Raw genomic sequence first — 18,844 nt, forward strand, 5'->3', positions numbered from 1 at the left:
ACAACACATTTTTATTAACCCATTGATCAAAGAAGAGATTACATGGAAAATTTTAAACTACTTTAAACACAATTTATCAAAATTTGTGGAAAGCAATTAAAACGGTTCTCGACAGCATTTTAAAAGTTCTATATATTATGTTAGAAAAAAGAATTTTTAGCTTCCACCTCAAGAAATTATTTTAAAAAACAGTTTAAATACAAATTACATAGTAGGGAAATAAAAATAAGAGCATGAAACATTGAAATAGAAAACTGAAAGACAATAGAAAAATCAATGAAAGGAGAAGATGGTCTTTGAAAAGATTAGTAAAACTGACCAATTTCTAGCTAGACAGATTGAGATAATAAAAGAGAAAATGAAAATTACTCATATCATAAATGAAAAAAGAAAGAAACATCACAACAGAACATTTAAATGATTATAAGGAAACACCATGAATGATATTATACCAATAATTTGGTAGTTAGATGAAATGGAAAAATTCCTTGAAAGACACATATTACTAAAAACTGACTCAACAATAAACAGAAAATATGAATATCTCTACACCTATTAAAGAAATTGAATTTAAAATAGAAGCTTTCCCAGAAAAAAAAATCAGGCCCAGATAGCTTCGTTGGTGAATTCCTTCAAACGTTTAAGAAATAATACTTCACAACCTCTTTCAGGAACTAGGAGGGACTATTTCCCATGTCATTTAATGAAGCCAGCATAACCTCGATATCAAAAACTCTTACCAAAAATAGTCTAGCATATGTAATCCAGCAATATATATAAAGATAATACATCATGTTCAAGTGGGGTTTACCCCAGGAATGAAAAGTTTTTTTAACAGTCGAAAACCAATTAATGTAATTCAACTAGATTAATGGAATAAAGGAAAAAAATCACCTAGTCATCCTAATAGATGCGGATAAAAGCATTTGATTACATAACACCCATTTATAATGAAACAAACAAACAAAACCCCAAATCTCTCACTGTAAAATGGAACTAGCTAAACTTGATAAAAAGCATCTAAAAATACCTACAGGAAATATCCTATTTAATAGTGGAAGAATGAATAATTTCCCATATAATCGGGAAAAAAGGTAAGGATGTGTACTTTTACCACTTTTGTTTAACATTGAACTGAAGGCCAATAAGACTAAACAAAACAAAAATTACATATATATTTAATATATACTTATTCAATAAATGCAGTAAGACAAAAAATAGAAGATATACAGATTAGAAACAAAGAAATATCATCTTTAGTCACAGACATAATCATGTAAATAAAAAATTCTAAAGGATGTGCTAAAAGTTACTAGAATTTGTAATTAAGTTATCAAGATTGAAATTTCTGTAGAGCAATAAAAAATGAAATTTAAATTTTAAAATAAGATTTACAATATTATTAATTAAGTATGAAACAGGTAGAGATAAATTTTACAACAGATATGCTAAACCTGTACAATAAAAACTACAAAATGGTGTTGAGAGAAATTAAAGATGTTAGGGCTTCCCTGGTGGCGCAGTGATTAAGAATCACCTGCCAATGCAGGGGACACGGGTTCGAGCCCTGGTCCAGGAATATCCCACATGCCGTGGAGCAACTAAGCCCATGTGCCACAACTACTGAGCCTGCGCTCTAGAGTCCATGAGCCACAGCTACTGAAGCCCGCGTGCCTAGAGCCCATGCTCTGCAACAAGAGAAGCCATCGCAATGAGAGGCCCATGCACCGCAACGAAGAGTAGCCACCGCTCACTGAAAATAGAGAAAAACCCATGCACAGCAATGAAGACCCAACGCAGCCAAAAATAAATAAAATAAAATAAAATAATTTATTAAAAAAAGAAATTAAAGATGTTTTAAATAAGTGGAACAATAAACCAAGTTCATGGTTTAGAGACCTTAATCTTTTATAACTTCGGTCACTCCAAATTGATGTGTAGATCCAATACAATCCCAGTCAAAATCCCAGAAAGCTTTTGTAGAAATTCATAAGCTGCTTTTAAATTTTATATGGGATACAAAAGACCTAGAATAGCCAACATGATTTTGAAAAAGTAAAAGTAGACGACTTACATTATGTATTCTCAAAACTTACTACAAAGGTACAATAATCAAAACAGAGTAGGGTTGGTATGCAGATAGGCATATTGATTACAGGAACAATAGAGACCAAAAATAGTTCAGCACATATATAGTTGTTGTTTCTTTTAATTCTCCAATTTAATTCAATGGTGCTGGAACAACCAGATATCCATGTTGAAAAAAATAAAAAGCATTATTTTACCTTTACCCCTGTCTCAGCCATGGATGTGTAAATGGACCTGGCCAAGTCATTGGTCATCTCTTTCAGTCTTCTGATAGCAACTGTAGGGGAAAAAAACAACTCTATTTTAGGGGATGCTAAACAATCAGAATGTGAGTCTCATATACTGGAAGACAAATTTCTACCATAGAGAGTGTACCCAAAAGAGACAGCTATAGGTATATACTACCCTCATTACATTGGTTGAGCCCTGTCATTTCCCATCAAAATATTGGTGACCACAATCAGAATAGAAAGTTTTGCTGTGAGAAGACCACGAGTACACTGGAGTCCAGGGAATGGTGCAGAACATTTACCTTTTCCCACCAAAACACCAGTCAGTTCTGGTCTCTCTCCCTTTTCTTCTTCCTGTGGTTGCTCCTATCCCCTATCTCTGCCCTCCCCTAACTTGCCAAGATTCTAGCCCCAACCTGGAGGGTGACATCAGGTCCTTCAGCAACTGATCAGAGTTGGATGGAAGAGAGTTAGGTCCTTCTTCATAGTAAAATATCAGTAAATTCTTATTGTAAATCATCAACCGGAAAAATCAACTTCATGTTGTTAATATTTACCTTGTTTACACTCATACTTACTAGCTGTGACCTGGTGCAACTTAAATAAATTCTATGTGTCTCATTTTTCTCACTTGTAAAATAATGAAAATGATAACACCTTCTTTGCAGGGTTGTAGTAAAGATTAAATGATTTAAAGTAACTAGAAACATGCCCGATACACAGTAGATACTTGGCAAACTGCTAGCTAGTTATTCTTGCTTTGTTGTGGCATGGAAGAGGTGAAACAATTCATATTTGGTGAACTTAACTTCAGTAGCAGGAAGTGCAGTTTCTAACCAGGGCAATCAGGCTAGAGGATCTGACTTGAAGAGAGTGGAGAAGGCTTAAAACATCAGCCATGTACTGATGATTCACTAGGGCACTGGCCCTCAAACTTGAGTGTGCCAATTTACTAAAGACCTTTTAAAAATACTGGTATTTAGGATCCAACTCAGAACAGTAAAATCCGTAAACCTGGGCGGGGGTACCTAGACATGAGCTTTTAAAAAATTTCTGGGTTGGGGCTTCCCTGGTGGTACAATGGTTGAGAATCTGCCTGCCAGTGCAGGGGACACGGGTTCGAGCCCTGGTCTGGGAAGATTCCACATGCCGCGGAGCAACTGGGCCCGTGAGCCACAACTACTGAGCCTGCGCGCCTGGAGCCTGTGCTCTGCCGCGACAGAGAGCGGCCCGCGCACCTCGATGAAGAGTGGCCCCCGCTCGCTGCAACTAGAGAAGCCCTCGCACAGAAACAAAGACCCAACACAACCAAAAATAAATAAATAAATAAATAAATTAAAAAAAATTTTCTGGGGTGAACTTTAAGGACAACCACAGTTGAGAATCAAAAACTAATAGGAAAGAATAAATGAGACATCATAAGGACAGAGAGATGATTCTGCTTTGCTTCATTAATTTCTCTACCAATCTAGCAACTTCTGATTGGATAGTGGGAATAGAGCAGGAGAAAGAACCCATACTATCTTTGTCTGTTCCAGCTGCTATAACAAAACACCACAGACTGGGCAGCTTATAAACAACAGAAATCTATTTCTCACAGTTCTGAAAGCTGGATGGTCAAGTTCAGGTGCCAGCATGGTCAGGATCTGGTGGGAGCCCTCTTCCAAGCTGAGGACTGTTGATTTCTCATTGTATCTGCAAATGGTGGAAGGGCAAGCTAGCTCTCTGGGGTCTCTTTTATAAGGGTATTAATCTGATTCATGAGGGTTCTGTCTGCATGACCTAATCATATGCCAAGGGCCCCACCTCCTAATATCATCACCTTGGGCATTCAGTTTCAACATATGAATTTTGGGGAGACACAAATATTCAGTCCATAGTACATACGTTCTCAACTGGTAATGAATGTGTTGCTGAAATTGGGGAGAATACAGAACTCAAGTTTCTTGTAAAACAGGTAGCCCGCTAACTAAGGTGATCTACTCTGCAAAAAGGGATAGACAAAAATGTGGACTGGAGACAACACAAGGACACAGAGTAGGTTCTGCTGAGCTTGGGGGTGGGGATAGGGTGGAGTGTTGGTTAGAAAATAGTAGGCAGAGGGAAATTTCAGAGCTTGAGATCTTGTTTCTTGGAGATGGTGTGATTCCAATGAAAACCAGTTTTAAGATGAACTCTCAAAACTGGGGAGTGAGATAAAATAAAGAAATAAAGATTAAGGTTACTGGAGGAGGTAAATAAAGTGTAAAGTCCTGATAGCATGGGCTGGAGAGGAGAGAAAAAGAACTGATGACGTCACTGATGGTAGAAAGAAAAGTTGATGCCTACCTACAATGGTATGAGTCGGCAGCATTGAGCAAGAACTACTACCTGAACTCCTTATCTGTGCATTGACAAGATAGTAGCTGTCAAATGACTTTGCAAATCTCTCATTACTCTCCAGAAACAAACGATCTACAAATTATTCATTCACTGGTGTATATGCTCTCCAGCTCAGAACAAAAGCTCAATTTTCTTCAAGCTTAATGTGTTAGTATTTATGTTGAAAAAGTAACTGGTTATTTTATCCAATGTGCCCATACAGAAGAGTGTAATTTAAAATGGAAACACATCATCTCTCATCTTACGCAAGAATTGAATTTAAAGTTTCTAAAATTAGAAAAGCTTCTATGGACGCTATTAAATTAATCTGAGGTACTGGAAACGATAATTCCTGAAGAATGCCAAAGGCAGTTCATGTCTTTACCTTTTCTCCCAATCAACAAACATTATTTTCTTTTTGTGTTTGCCTTTCTACCCATCCTTCAGCCACAAAAGGCGGGTAGAGGCTGGAAACAGAAGAGAAATAAAACAAAATCTCTTCTCTCTCCGGCCAGCGGCCAGCAGGGAGCGCTGGTGCCATAGGCGGTATCACAGCCAAGCTGCTCCACCTCCTCTGGGCTCTATAACTGCTACGAGCCAGGCGCACTGAGATTGTCCCTGCTGGGAACCCGTAGTTGCCTCGACGTTGCTGAGCAACGGGAAAATGGGCGGGATTTGCCTGCGCGTTAGTGCGCGCACCCTCCCAGACGGAAGCGGAAGTGTCGGTGGCCGGCGAGTAAGAAGGGCTTGTTCCTGGAGTGGAGATGGCGGCCCTTGCTCCGCTCCCCCCGCTGCCCCCGCTGCCTCTACAGTTTAAGAGCATACAGCATCATCTGAGGACGGCTCAGGAGCATGACAAGCGGGACCCTGTGGTGGCCTATTACTGTGAGTCTTTCCGAGTCGCCGCGGCCCTACTTACCCTCCGGGGCCCACACACCACCCCCTGGTTCTTGAGGCAGGCCCCGCTTCCCTAGCTTTAGATCTGAGCTTTGACCTCTGACCTGCCCTGGGAATCCCTTGGGGCCCCTCCCTCCTCAGGGATCTCCACCTTCTCTCCGCCCCCTTGAAGGCCCCAGAAAGGCAAAACTTCAAAAGGACCATGGTGTCTACGACCTACCCAGTCTTGTGCTTAAATATTTTTAAACAGAATACTTGGACTCATGAACTCTGGAACACACTGTTCTAAGGGTTTTTTTCTGCGTGTACACACAAGAGGCTCTTATCGCCACCAGGGAATCCTGATAATAACCTGGGTAGCTAAGTAATTGAGTTGGAGCTAAAACGAAGGTAAGTGTCCCAAAAACAGTAGTGATGTGGACAAAAGGAAGATAGACTAGTTGAAACTATAGTAATAAGTGCACGTGAATTAGGACAACATGCAAGCGCATTCAAAAATTCATAAATGGAGAGTAGCTGCTACAAAACAAGCACTTGGATTTGTCCATTCCCCCTTCTGCATTCAAACTACCCTGTCCCACCAATGAGAATTTATAGTCTTGATTTTGAATAATACCTGGGATTGAGACAAAGCAATAGTCTTGCTTTGGTTGACTGTGATGCTTATAATCTACAGGTGATGAAAAACACAGATTAAATTTGTTGACACTTTTTTCTTTGCAGTGAAGAGAGTAGATTCGGTAAACTTTATTTCATATTCCATACTCTAATGTTGTTGCAAATAAAACACGTGACTAAGCAACTATAAAGCTTCTGAAAAGGATTTTTAGCCTTGAGAAGCTCAATATAATGTGTCCTCTATTGTGGATGTTATAAGATTAGCTAAAAAATGGTCCACTGTCATCCCTGCCATACTCCAGGTAACCCCATTTTCATTTCTCAAATTGCAAGCCTCTTTCAAACCTCCACGTTCTTCACTGTCTTGGACCTTCTTCCTTTATTCTCCAATTGGCAAACTCCTTATGATTCAGGGTCTAACTCAAATGTCACCACTTCTGTGGGCAGTAAGTTGATTACTCTCAAGGCTTTACCTCAGCTTGTTCAAATCGTAGCAGCATTTTTCCATTATACTTGTTTTTGAGGTTCCTTAAGTAGGGACTATTAGTCTTTCATTCAGCTTGTATTTATTAAGATTCTACCTGTATGAGCATTACCAGGAATTGTGACTACAGTTCCTGCATTCATGGAATTTACATACTATGGGGTGGGGAGATTAAGCAATAAAATGAGTATATTATATAGAATATTAGAAGGTTACAAAGAAAAATAAAGCAGGGAAAGTATAGGGAGTACCAGGAGTAGGGTGGTAGGAAGTGAGGAAGGGATTTCATTTTTAGACTGGTCAGGGAGAGCTTCACTGGGTTCACATCTGAGCAAGACTTGAAAGGAGTGAAAGGCAGGCTTTGCATCACCGGGGAAAGAGTACTCTCCATAGAGGGGGTACACAAAAAAAGCACAAAAGTCTTGCTTGAAAGAGGATCAAGGTGACCATTGTAACTGGAGTGATGGAGCAAGGAGAAAAACGATGTGATTAAAGTCAAAGAGGTTATCTCTTATAACAATGAAATAGGAACCCTTGATTCTGTGTAAAACTAATCCCTGTTTATGGGTTCTGTATTATATACCTTTGTGACTGCCCAGAGACCCTTTATTTCCCATGTCATTATCTTCCCTCTTTTGCTGTTTCTTTCTAAACTTGCCCTAGTTTCCTTTATTTAAAAACTAAAAGGAGCTCTCACTGTGACATTCCCCTAAAGTTGCAGTCCTGTCTGCCCAGCCTCAAAGATAAGCTTGAAATAATTGTCTGTAGTTGTCTTTACATCCTTATCTAATAGAACTTTTTCAGCCCATTGTGGTCTGGTTTTCATGCCCATTATTTCACTGTAATTGCTCTCAGCAGGGTCATGAACAAACATTTTTATTGCTAAATCCAGGTGACACTTGAAAAATATTTTTGTTATGAAACATATGCATGTTAAAGAACATATATAATGTATGTAAGGAACAGTAAAATGAATGCTAATGTACTCACCATATTTGCTGCTATTAGACTTATATTTTTGCTGATCTGATGAGTGTGAAATGATGTCTCATTCGAGTGAAATTTGCAATTCACTGAGCCTTAATAAAGTTGAGCATCTTTTCATATTTTAATTAACCATTTGTGATTTCCTTTTGAAATACCTATTTATTGCTTTTGACCGTTTTTCTATTTCATTGTCTTTTCTTAATAATCTAGCTACTGATCCATTGGTATATGCGTTGTGATTGTCTTCTCCAAGTTTATAGTTTGATTTTTCACTTGATTTATGAAATCCTTTGATGTGCAAAAGTTTTTAATTTTAAAATATGGCCAATTTATTAATCTCTTCCTTATGGTTCATGTTCTGATTTTCTAGGCCTTGATTTCTTTTTGTGTACCTTATTTGGCACTTTGGCTTCCTGAGTTTGTAGGTTGGTGTCTTTCATTAAATTTAGAAAATTTTCTACTATCATCTGTTCAAGTACTGCTTCTCTGCTATCTCTATTCTCTCCTGCAGTTTTAATTAGGTATGTGTTGCATTTTTCTCCTTTAGCTTCTTTGTCTCTTAATGCTTTCATAGTTTGTATCCATTTTCTTTCTGTGCTACATTCTGTATAATTTCTTTAGGTCTGTGTTCACCTCCACATATCCTATTGTAGAACCCATCTGTTGAGTTTCTATTTCCATTTTTTATTTCTAGATGTTCTCATTTTGTTTTTAAATCAGCTAGCCATTTCTGATAATCTTTTGTTAACTGTGTTTTTAAAACACTCTTCTTTAAATGCTTTAAAAAATATTTACGTTTATATTTGCTGTCTGATAATTCCTGTGCATGTTATATTTTAGGTGTGATTCTGCTGTCTAACAGAAGATGGCTCATGATGACTTTTTTCCTTGTAATTTATGCTCTAGATGTACTAAACCAGTGCTATTCAAACTTCAGTATGCAAATAATTCTATGGGAATCATTTTCACAGTTCTCAACTTCTGTATGTTTCTTTCCTGACAAAGTTCCTTTGGTCAAGGTAGCAAAGTAGTATGCTTCTTCCTTTTTTTTAAATCATATCCTGTTCTCAGTTGCCCTTCTCCTACTTTAAAGAAGAAGGACATACTCTGATGCCTCATTAGCATTTTTATGGTGTATTGCCCTGGAGAAGAAGGTGGAAAATACTCCAGGGTGTCCAGAAAAAAGGGACAGTTCAAATAAATTACTGGTATTAGTGAAACCTCAATTAAGGTATTAGGTAGAGCTTCCTATCTTTCTCTGTCTTATTTGGAAGAACACCAGTCAGAGCAAAGAGTAAGCTTTTATTTTAAAATGCTGGGCATGAGAAAGAAAGGATGTCAAAGGAACATTCTAACATATAACTTTTTATAAGGGGAGCGGTCAGGAATGAAACTCAGAAGAAGAAGGAATTGTTCTTAGCTATTAGCAGCCATTGTTTGGTCATTTTGGATTTTATCCCGAGAAATGCAGAGGGACAGTGTGCGACCAAGATCAAGTGCAAGATGGTGTGGAGAGGGTTAGCTGTGGGAACAAGGACATGAACGTACCACAGTGGAAACGTCTCTGTATTTCAGAGTCTCTTACACTTGTATGTATATATATTAAGGGTAACATCTCATGTTCAAAATTGGCCTGTGTTGAGGTGTTCTGAAGTTTCAAAATGGTAAGAGTTTTCATTATATGACCTTACCTTTTTGTTCTCTGTTCCTTACTAAAGTGTCATTCCGGAGGTAAGAAACAAAAGGGAAATGCTGAAGTGGGGCAGTGCCTTATTTCATCCAAGTCACAAGCTCATGTAAAGGTCTGTAGGATATCAAAATTTTAGAATTAGAATTCAGAAATGAGATGGGGCTTGCGGGGACATGTTAACATATTTATTCGAATTAGAGAAGTCATATTTTTCTGAAAAAAGTAAACCTCCAGTGGCTGATTGGTTTGGCTTTAACAGCTGGTTTTGCCATTTATGTAAAATGGTGGACATTCTCCTTAAATGAGGTAAATCTTTAGCTCTGAAGTGTTTTGTTTTTTCAGAAATACATTTAAAACAAGTGACAAAATTAAAATACTAAAAAATTTTTTTTCCTGCCAGCAGATGTTGAAATGAACAGTATTTCCATTTTCCCAATCCTGTGTCACTGTCTTAGGATAAAAAGAAGCCTTTGAAAGAAAATGATGAGTCTTTATAAGATCTTTTCTGAATACTTCACAGGAATTGAGAGAATGAATACTCTAATGATGGGGTGACAGATTCTTTTCTAGTCTTAAAACAAATTTTCAGGCAGACCTAATTAAAATGTCAGCTAAGAGAGATTATTAACAATATTATTTGATGATAAGTGATGATGTGGTTTTTAGCCTATAACCCAGAAGGAATTTAAAGAATTCAGTGATTTTGCTGTGACAGAGCTTCCATTCACATCTGCTGCTTTATATGAATGAATTTTCTCCCTTGTTAAATTCATAAAAATGAACGTAGGAATAGAACCAATACTCTACCCTGGTTCATTATGAGGATAAATCATATTAATTCATAGATAGGCAGTTTAACTCATTATTTGATGCATTTCCAAGAAAATTGTAATATTTATACTTAATGATTATTAAAATAAATAATCATGTTGTCCTGATCAATTATACATAATAATAATTGCCAAAATTCAATTCCAGAAGAAATATTTTAACACATAGTAGCTTCGCTCACAGGAAATTTTGTCAAAATTTCAATTTTTATATCCTTTCTGTTGCAGAGCAGTATGATAGGATAATCAAGTAGGACTTTTGAGCATACAAATACATTTTTTATAATAAAATTCTATAAGATAAGTAAATAGAAATACAGGTTAAAAGAAAATACACAGTATTTCTGACTCTTAAAAAAGCTATTTGTATCTTAAAATAGATTATAATAGATATCAAATTACTATGGTATTTACAGTTGAAAGAGTGATATAATTTTTAGATGTCAATATTTGATGTAGTACAGAAATTACATTTTTTTACCTGTTTAAACTTCTGATGAAAAGTGGTAGATGTCAACTGAAAAATGTGTGAAGGGATACATTTCTATAAACTTAGAGCAAACAAAAATATTCTAAATTCCTAGAGCAACGAAGAATTTTTTGTGAGAAAAAAATTCAAGATTATTTTGCTAAAGTACTTGCTGATTTATAAAAGTTCCATATTCTCTTATTTCTGAGGCTTTATATATGTTGCTCTCTGCTTGGAATCCCCTCTGACTTCCTCTTAATCTAATTTATGCTTACGGACTCAGTACTTTTTGCAGATTGGTTTTCCTGACCTCATAGAATGGTCTAGAAATTGTTTCACATATGTCCCTCATCTTGATCACATTGTGTTATAACACTGTTATCTTTCTGTCTCCTGGATTCTCCTGGAGGACAGGGATTGATACCTTTTTTTCACCTGGCACATAATTGGCATTCATAAATATTTAATGAATGCCATTGTTCTAAATATTACGAATATTTCGTTCTTACTAGAATGTAAGCTCTGTGAGAGCAAGAAGTATGTCTTAGTTGAATCTCTTAACTCCTAATACAGTACCTAAGCCATGGTGGATAATTGTAAATTATGTAATTTACATGTAATATCTGTTGATTGAATAAATGAACTATACGGTAATTCTTAGTTTTTTCATATGCTCTTACTACAGTAAGGAAACGTAATGAAAAGAATTTCAAAACACAGTATTTTATGACTTGTGGGTATTAGATTAAGTCATAGATATGTCATAGGATGTGCCCATTGTGCCTCCTCCTTTCCAGTATTTTGTGATTTCCAAAAATGATTTCTATCTGGCCTTAATGGGAATTAAACATTTCTAAATTGTTTGATCTTTTATTTTTAAGTCAGGAATGAGTGTTGAAACACCATAGATCAAATTATTTTTTGACTAATATGCTTAGTGTTTACTTCTCTGAACCTTTTAATGTAGTAACTAATAACAAATTATTAAATTTACTCATATTTGGAACATCTCCTCATTCCTGGAAAGAATCCTATTAGATTTTTTTTCATTAAACTTTTTATTTTGAGATAATTGTAGATCCACATACAGTTGTGAGAAATAATACAGAAGATCCTGTGTGCCTTTTACCCATTGTGCCCCAATGGTAATATCTTGCAAAATTATAGTACAGTATCACAACCAGAATATTGACATTGACACAACCCACTAATCTGATTCAGACTTCCGTAGTTTTCCACGTATTCATTTACGTGTGCGTGTGTTTTTAGTTCTAAATAGTTTTGTCAGGTGTAGGTTCATGTATCCATCACCGTAGTGAAGATAGAGAGCAGTTTCCTAAGAAGAATCCTTCATGTTACCCTGTTACAGCCAGAACTTTATGTTTTGGGGGGAAGTTATTTTTTATATTTGTCAATTTACATTTTAAAAAATTAGACTTGAGCTAATGTTGATGTATTAAAGTTTTCTAGAATATCTTTCATATCTGTCAGATTTTCAAATTTATTAGTTAAAAATTACAAATTTAACCTTCCCATCCTTTCCTCATACCTGTCACAATCAGCCAGTCATCAAACATTTAAAATTTTACTTATCTCCTTAGTTTCTCTGATATCATCCCCTCACCTTACATCTAAGCTATTGACATAGCTTCCTACCTTCTACTTCAAGCAGGTAATCCCTGTTGCTACTAAAAAGTTCTGCTTTAAATGCTTAGGGGAAAAAATGCAGAATAAAAGAATGATAAAGTTAACTAAACATTTAGGAATTGTATGTGACACAAACAGTACAATTAATTTATAAAAACATTGCATTAGGAAAAAATATTTCCAATAGATGAGAGACAAAGATGAGAGATCCAAGATCCAATAGATGAGAGCCAATATCCCTGATATATGAAACACTCATATAAATCCATTTAAAAAAAAACAAAACTAAGATCCCCATAGATAAATGGACAAAGAATATGTATGTACTACTAAAGGAGAGAATACTAGTTATTAACATTCAGGTAAGTTAAAATGGCATACCTTTTTTGGACTATAAAGTTATCACTCAGTGCAAATGAGTATATGGTGAAATTTTCATTGATGTGGCTGTGTGAGTTGATTCATAGTTTTAGAAAGCATTTTGTCAGAGTGTATGGAATTGTAAAACTATCTGATGTTCAGTAATTCCAGTTTTGAAAAGCTTGTGCTTAGGAAATAATCACTAATATATTAAGAACTTTATGCAGAATTCTCTGAATGATTATTTATACATTTGTGGCAAGCTCAAAACAACCTAAATATATATCATTGTGGAAATGGTTAAGTAAGTTATGGTATATCCATTAGATAGAAAGTGATGTAATCATTTAAAAATTAGAAAGCATCTTTTGAAACATGGGAGAAAATTGATATAAAAATACAGGATATAAAATTATATATATACTACGATTTGAACTTTCTTATATGTACATACATACATACACTTGGAGAAGAAATTGTGGCTTTTAGGTTTATATATGGTTTTCTTTTGATTGTCTTTTTTTTAATGTTTTCTATTCTGTAAGTGGGCATGTCCCATAAATACTAAAAAACAAAAGCTTTATTGAAAGCAAAAATTTTTGTAAAGGTACTTGTGGTAGCTCCATCTGACTATCAGAAAAAATATAAGTGCCTTTAGGAACCACTTATGATTTGAACACGGCATCATCTTTTGTAGTTTTAATCAAACTGAATTTCATTCCGTTTCTAGAACCTTACTGGCTTTCTGTTGTCTCCAAGCTTTCCAACATTGTTCTCTCTCCCTTGGTACCTCTTCCCTTCCCTGCCATCCCCGCTTCATTTTTATCCTTTGGATACTAGCTTGAATGTCACTTTTTCTGGGAGACCTTCTCTTAAACTCCCTAGTTTTAAGGTGCATCATCTCTGTGTCCTCATTATGCCTTGTATGGCTTTACCTAATTGCTTTTCATTTGCCTATTTTGTCTTCTAGGTGGTAAACTTAAGAAGACTGCACGCTGCTGGGAGCTCTTTATTCATTTACTGTACCAGGTAGTGCTAGGTCACTAGACATATTTACACAATAAAGAATAGGTGCTCCAAAAATGTTAAATTGATCTGAATTTTAAGGCAGCTATAGTCCCTACAGGGAATTATGGCCTTATAGCTGTCACTGAATAAAGAGGCCAGATAACTAACATTTATGTAGCTCTTGGCATTAATAACAATACTTTTCTTCAGAGCATCGGATTTGAACCTTATAGTTATCCTGGTCCTTTTATTAGTAAGTGATGGAGCCAGGACCTGAATGACAGATTCTAGATGAGAAATGGTTATATGTAAAATTGTTGATAGTAGGTAGTAATTAGAATACCACTTACAGAGTGAAGGTAAAGGGACTAGTTAAATTGGTGAAAAAGAAAGGGGGAGCCAATGCAGTAATCTGGAAGATTCCTAATAAGTGGAAGGTAGAAATGGAGGACAGGCTTGATGTTATTAACATATCTCTGAGCTCTGTTATGTCTCTTTTTTTTTTTCCTCAATGAAGCCAGAAAATACTTGAGTCTCTACTAAACATGGGCACCATATGATAACTATTTTGATTCTGTGAAGTTTGGTGTTGTGGATAAAGCTAAAAGTAGAAAGATTCCTTCCTTTTAAATTTGCTTAAGTAACTAAATACATAAAGTTTCAAGTTTATTTTTTTAAAGTTTCCTCTAGGGGGTGATATTGTACAGTTAATAGACATTCAGTAAAAGTGTACAAGTGTTCTTTCAGAGTCATGTTTATATGATCATAGGAAAATTAAATGTAGTTTTCAGGAAGTTGTAAATACAAATGGTATATTTCATATACAAGATGTTATAAGATGCACAAGTGTAAATTTTTAGTTTAAAGGCCGAAAAATATTGGATTTTTTGCTTCATGGTGGATATTAGGATTAATAATCAGTTGCCTGTTATTTTTTTGTTGTTACACAGAAATCGGATTTTTTTAATGACAGATAAGCTTAACTAAGCCAGTGAAGATAAGCAGTGGCTTTTTTTTCTTTTTGCTGATTTCTGAATCTGTAACAATTAATTTGAGCCCATAGTCCTCTTACCTAAGTACTTATCATTTTTTATTATAAGCTGACTCGGGATACTTTACTTTAGCAATGACAGGTTAATAAATACGCACAGAAAGTTGGACTACTGGCTTATCCATTAGTACTCCATTCTTTTTGTTTTTGCAAACATATATGCAGACATTTTATATCGTAAAATAGTCATTTTAATAATTACTCCTTTTTTTTTTTTTTTTTTTTGTGGTACGCCTGTCACTGTTGTGGCCTCTCCTGTTGCGGAGCACAGGCTCCGGATGCGCAGGCTCAGCAGCCATGGCTCACGGGCCCAGCCGCTCCGCGGCATGTGGGATCTTCCCGGACTGGGGCACGAACCCGTGTCCCCTGCATCGGCAAGTGGACTCTCAACCACTGCGCCACCAGGGAAGCCCAATAATTACTCCTTTTTTGAGTAAAGTAAATCAGTTTGGTTTTAGACTCTTTCAACCTGTTTCTAAGGTTGAGGGGACAGGATCAGTGTGGTCAAGTAACTTGTCCTTATCTGTCATTGTCTTATGTTTGGCACCCATGCAAGTTTAAATCATCTTTGATAAGATTCTTTTTTTTTTAATGACAATTATGATTGTTCAAAGTGAAAGCTTACATCCTCTTGAGCAGCACAGGTTTCAGTGCTTGATAAATTCTCACTTTCATTCAATTCATCATGTATTTTTCTGTGGCTTGTCCAGGTTTTTTGGTTTTTAGGTGTTTTTTAATCCCAGTTGTTTCTCTTTGGAAACACTTTGGAGTCCATTGTACCTCCACTGTGGGCTTATTAGATATTCCTCTTTGTTTTAGTATTTTTAATGGTTGCTCTAGCATTTACAGTAACTTATCACAGTCTACTATCATATAACACCTCACATATAAGTTAAGAACTTCACTTTCTTTTCTCCTGTCCTTTGCCTGTAGTTGTTATGTGTTTTATTTATACATATACCATAAACCCTAGAATATATTTTTTAACCATCCTTTTTAAAAAGATTCATAAAATGAGGAAATATAATTTTTAATATATTCCCACATAATTACCATTTTTAGCACTCTTCATTCCTTTGTGTAGATTGTTTTAAATCTGGTATCATTTTCTTTCCTGTTGAAAAGTTTATCATTTCTTTTGTAGGATTGCCACCAATTCTTTCAGCTTCTCTTTTGTGAAACAAGCTTTTATTTCATTCTCATTTTTGAAAGATATTTTTGCTGGTTAAAAATTTTAATTTGTCAATTGTATTTGCCACACCTCCCCACCTTTGGAGGGGAGGATTCCAATTACATGTATGTTAGAGCACTTGGTGTTTTCCCACACCTCACTGAAACTCCGGTTTTGTGTTTGTTTTTGTTTCTCTTTTCAATCCTTTTTCTCCCTGCTTTAAGTAGTTCCTATTGCTATGTTCTGAATTTCACTAATTTTTTCTTTTATGGTGTCTAAACTACTGTTAATCCTGTCCAGTAAATTTTTTATTTCAGATAGTGTATTTTTCATCTCTGGATGGTCCATTTGTGTTCCTTTGTGTATGTTCTGTTTCTCTCTGCATTTTATTCATGGTTTCCATTAAATATACTTTATAATAGTTCCCCAGTATTTTAATGTCATCGTCTGCTATTTCCATTATTTTGTCATTGTTTTATCTTATCTTATTGTTTTATCTTATGTTCACATTCTTCTGCTATTGCCGTCATTAGTCATTCTTGATTGGTTGCAGGGCAGAGTGAATTTTAAGTTCTTGAATGTCTGTTCTTGAAGGGATTTAATGTGACCAACAGTTAAGTTAATTGCTGTTCAGTTAGATTCTTTTGTGCTTTATTTTGTTTGTTTTTAGCTTTGGGGAGCAGGTCTAAAGTAGCCTTTGCTTTAGGGACAGGTTAACCCTATCACTAAAGCATATCCCTTTGGGGGTCTCTACTGAATATCCTGGGTGAGCATCTGGGGCTCTCCACTCCTTCTGATTGGAACTTGAATACATCCCAGCCCTGTGTGTGCTCTGGGGACAGTCCAGCTCACAGTTTCTGCTCATTCTTTGGCCGTGTGGAGTTTTCTCCTTCACATGCACTATGGTTGGGTTCTCCTGAGCCTCAAGTTTACCCCTATACAGATTTCTGGATTTCTTTTCTTCATAGCTTCATCCTCTTCAGAACTCTGCCCCTCAACTTACAGCTGCCTCAGTCTCCGTGAACTCCAGTCTGTTTTCTCAACTCAGCTAGAGGACTGTGCTCTGCTTTGGACTCCCCTCCTACTCCTTAGACTGGGATGTACCTCCAGGCAGAATGTTAGGCTGATATTGGTGTCACCTCATATGTTTCCTTTCTTCAGATGTCTTGGTCTTACCATGTTTCCATTGTCTGAAAACTTGTTTTGTATATTTTGTCTAGTTTTTTTGTTGTTTACAGTGGGATAGCAAATCTCACTACTCCATGTGGTCAGAATTAGAATCTGTGTTCTCATTTTAGTAATCAAATCATCACTTAGTGTTCGCTAAGTACCAGCATGGTCTTTTAGTAGGAATTCAGAAATAGCTAACTTTTTCTTAAAGCTACTGTATTATGACAGAAGCTCTAAAAAATTTGTTTAAGAAGGAATGAGTGAAGTAAATACCCTTTATTAATATATATTCATTCATACTTTGTTTTTATTCCTTGATTTGGAAGTCCATTCACAAAAGATAATAAAATCCCTGCTTTCACAAAAGCAGGGATTTATAATATACTTATGAGTAGAGTAATATATTTAGTTCTCTTTATTGGAATAAAATTTGCTTTTATACATCAGTGTATAGCATAATGATTCCTATTTGAGTGCTACATTAATTTAACCTATTAACTCATAACTCTTCACAATTGCTTTTATATACCTTTTGTGTGCTTATATCATGCATTTCATATTTTTAGGTTTCTCATGTATAAGCAAGGGTGTGTTAGAATGTTAATGTTTAGATTTAATGTTCATACCTTCAGGATTAGTAAATGTTTGTCTCCTAAATGTTTCACATTAAAGTTAGGTTGGAAAGTATTTAATCCTTTTGCAAATATGTCTCATTACTCATCTTCAAATAATATTTATTCATAAAAATAAACATTTCCTTGATGAAATAAATCAAATATATTTTCTTATACATGATTCTAGCTACATATTTATTCTGTTTCAGTCGGCAGCTTTCCATGTTAGACATTAATTTTTTGTCGTACTGCTGCTGCTACAATGAATTACTTGTCCTGAACAGAGTTCTGTGTGAAAGTGATGCTTTTTTCCATCCATTATGAAAAAGATCTTTTGGTGTATTTATTAATTTTCATAAGTAGGTTTAATGTCTTTTCACTTTTATTAATATTAGAAAGTATATCTTGTGATACAACTTAAGAATTGTAAACCATGTAAGATATTCAAAAATGTAAGAGGCCAACTTTTATCCTAAATCTTTCCGGGTCTGAGATGATTCTTTCCAGTCCTTCATTTAAAGGTGTTGCTTTACAATAATGTCCTATAATTGCGAAAACTGAATATGCATGTAAGCCAAGAAAAAAATGCATGTACGTGAAACCATTAAACTATATTGTCATTAAACTATATTTTGAGTACTAGCCATTTGTATTAAGGTTAACTTCTAAAGAACAAGAAGCTGACATTTGTTTATATTTGTGTTGTGAGGGAGATTGATGATGGTTGTGGTGATAGTGAATTGGGAATAATTTGATTTTTGTTTCAAAGGAGATACAGATAATCTTCATTGCTTGGTAGCAAGAAAGTGCTGATTAATTTTATGCATGTTTGCTTAATGGGCTCTTACCTATGCTGGATAGCCATTTATGCCCATAGTTGGTCCACTAGGTAGCTAACTACACTCCATAGATGGTAGGATTCATATATTGTTCACTACTTTGATAAAGTAAGGAGAAAGACCTCCTAGGGGAATGAAACTGTCAGTACTGTATTTCCTCACATTATTGTGTTATTGTGTTGACTAATAGTATATATAGATAGCGAGTAATTAATTAATGTCTACTAAATTTTCTGTGTGTGTGTTTGGGTGAGGTTTTGTTTGAAAGATGTTTGAAAAAGTCATTTGAGAGGTTGGGAAGATAAGGAAATCCGTCTTACACAATTAATA

General features: G+C 35.5%; 1 protein-coding gene across 2 annotated transcripts in view; it reads left to right on the forward strand.

The window, feature by feature from the left end:
- The first annotated feature begins 5,397 nt into the window (after positions 1 to 5,397).
- The window catches only part of VTA1 (vesicle trafficking 1), a 65,389-nt gene continuing 51,942 nt past the window's right edge, over positions 5,398 to 18,844 (forward strand). Inside the window, exon 1 of one of the 2 annotated variants that reach the window (XM_033867784.2) lies at positions 5,398 to 5,564. In XM_033867784.2, coding sequence (XP_033723675.1) covers positions 5,444 to 5,564 — 121 coding nt within the window. In that variant the 5' untranslated portion in view covers positions 5,398 to 5,443. The remainder of the gene's footprint in view (positions 5,565 to 18,844) is intronic. The other variant, XM_019951751.2, reaches the window with a different exon arrangement.

Source organism: Tursiops truncatus, chromosome 12, assembly GCF_011762595.2.
Source record: "Tursiops truncatus isolate mTurTru1 chromosome 12, mTurTru1.mat.Y, whole genome shotgun sequence".
In the NCBI taxonomy this organism is placed as follows: Eukaryota; Metazoa; Chordata; class Mammalia; order Artiodactyla; family Delphinidae; genus Tursiops; species Tursiops truncatus.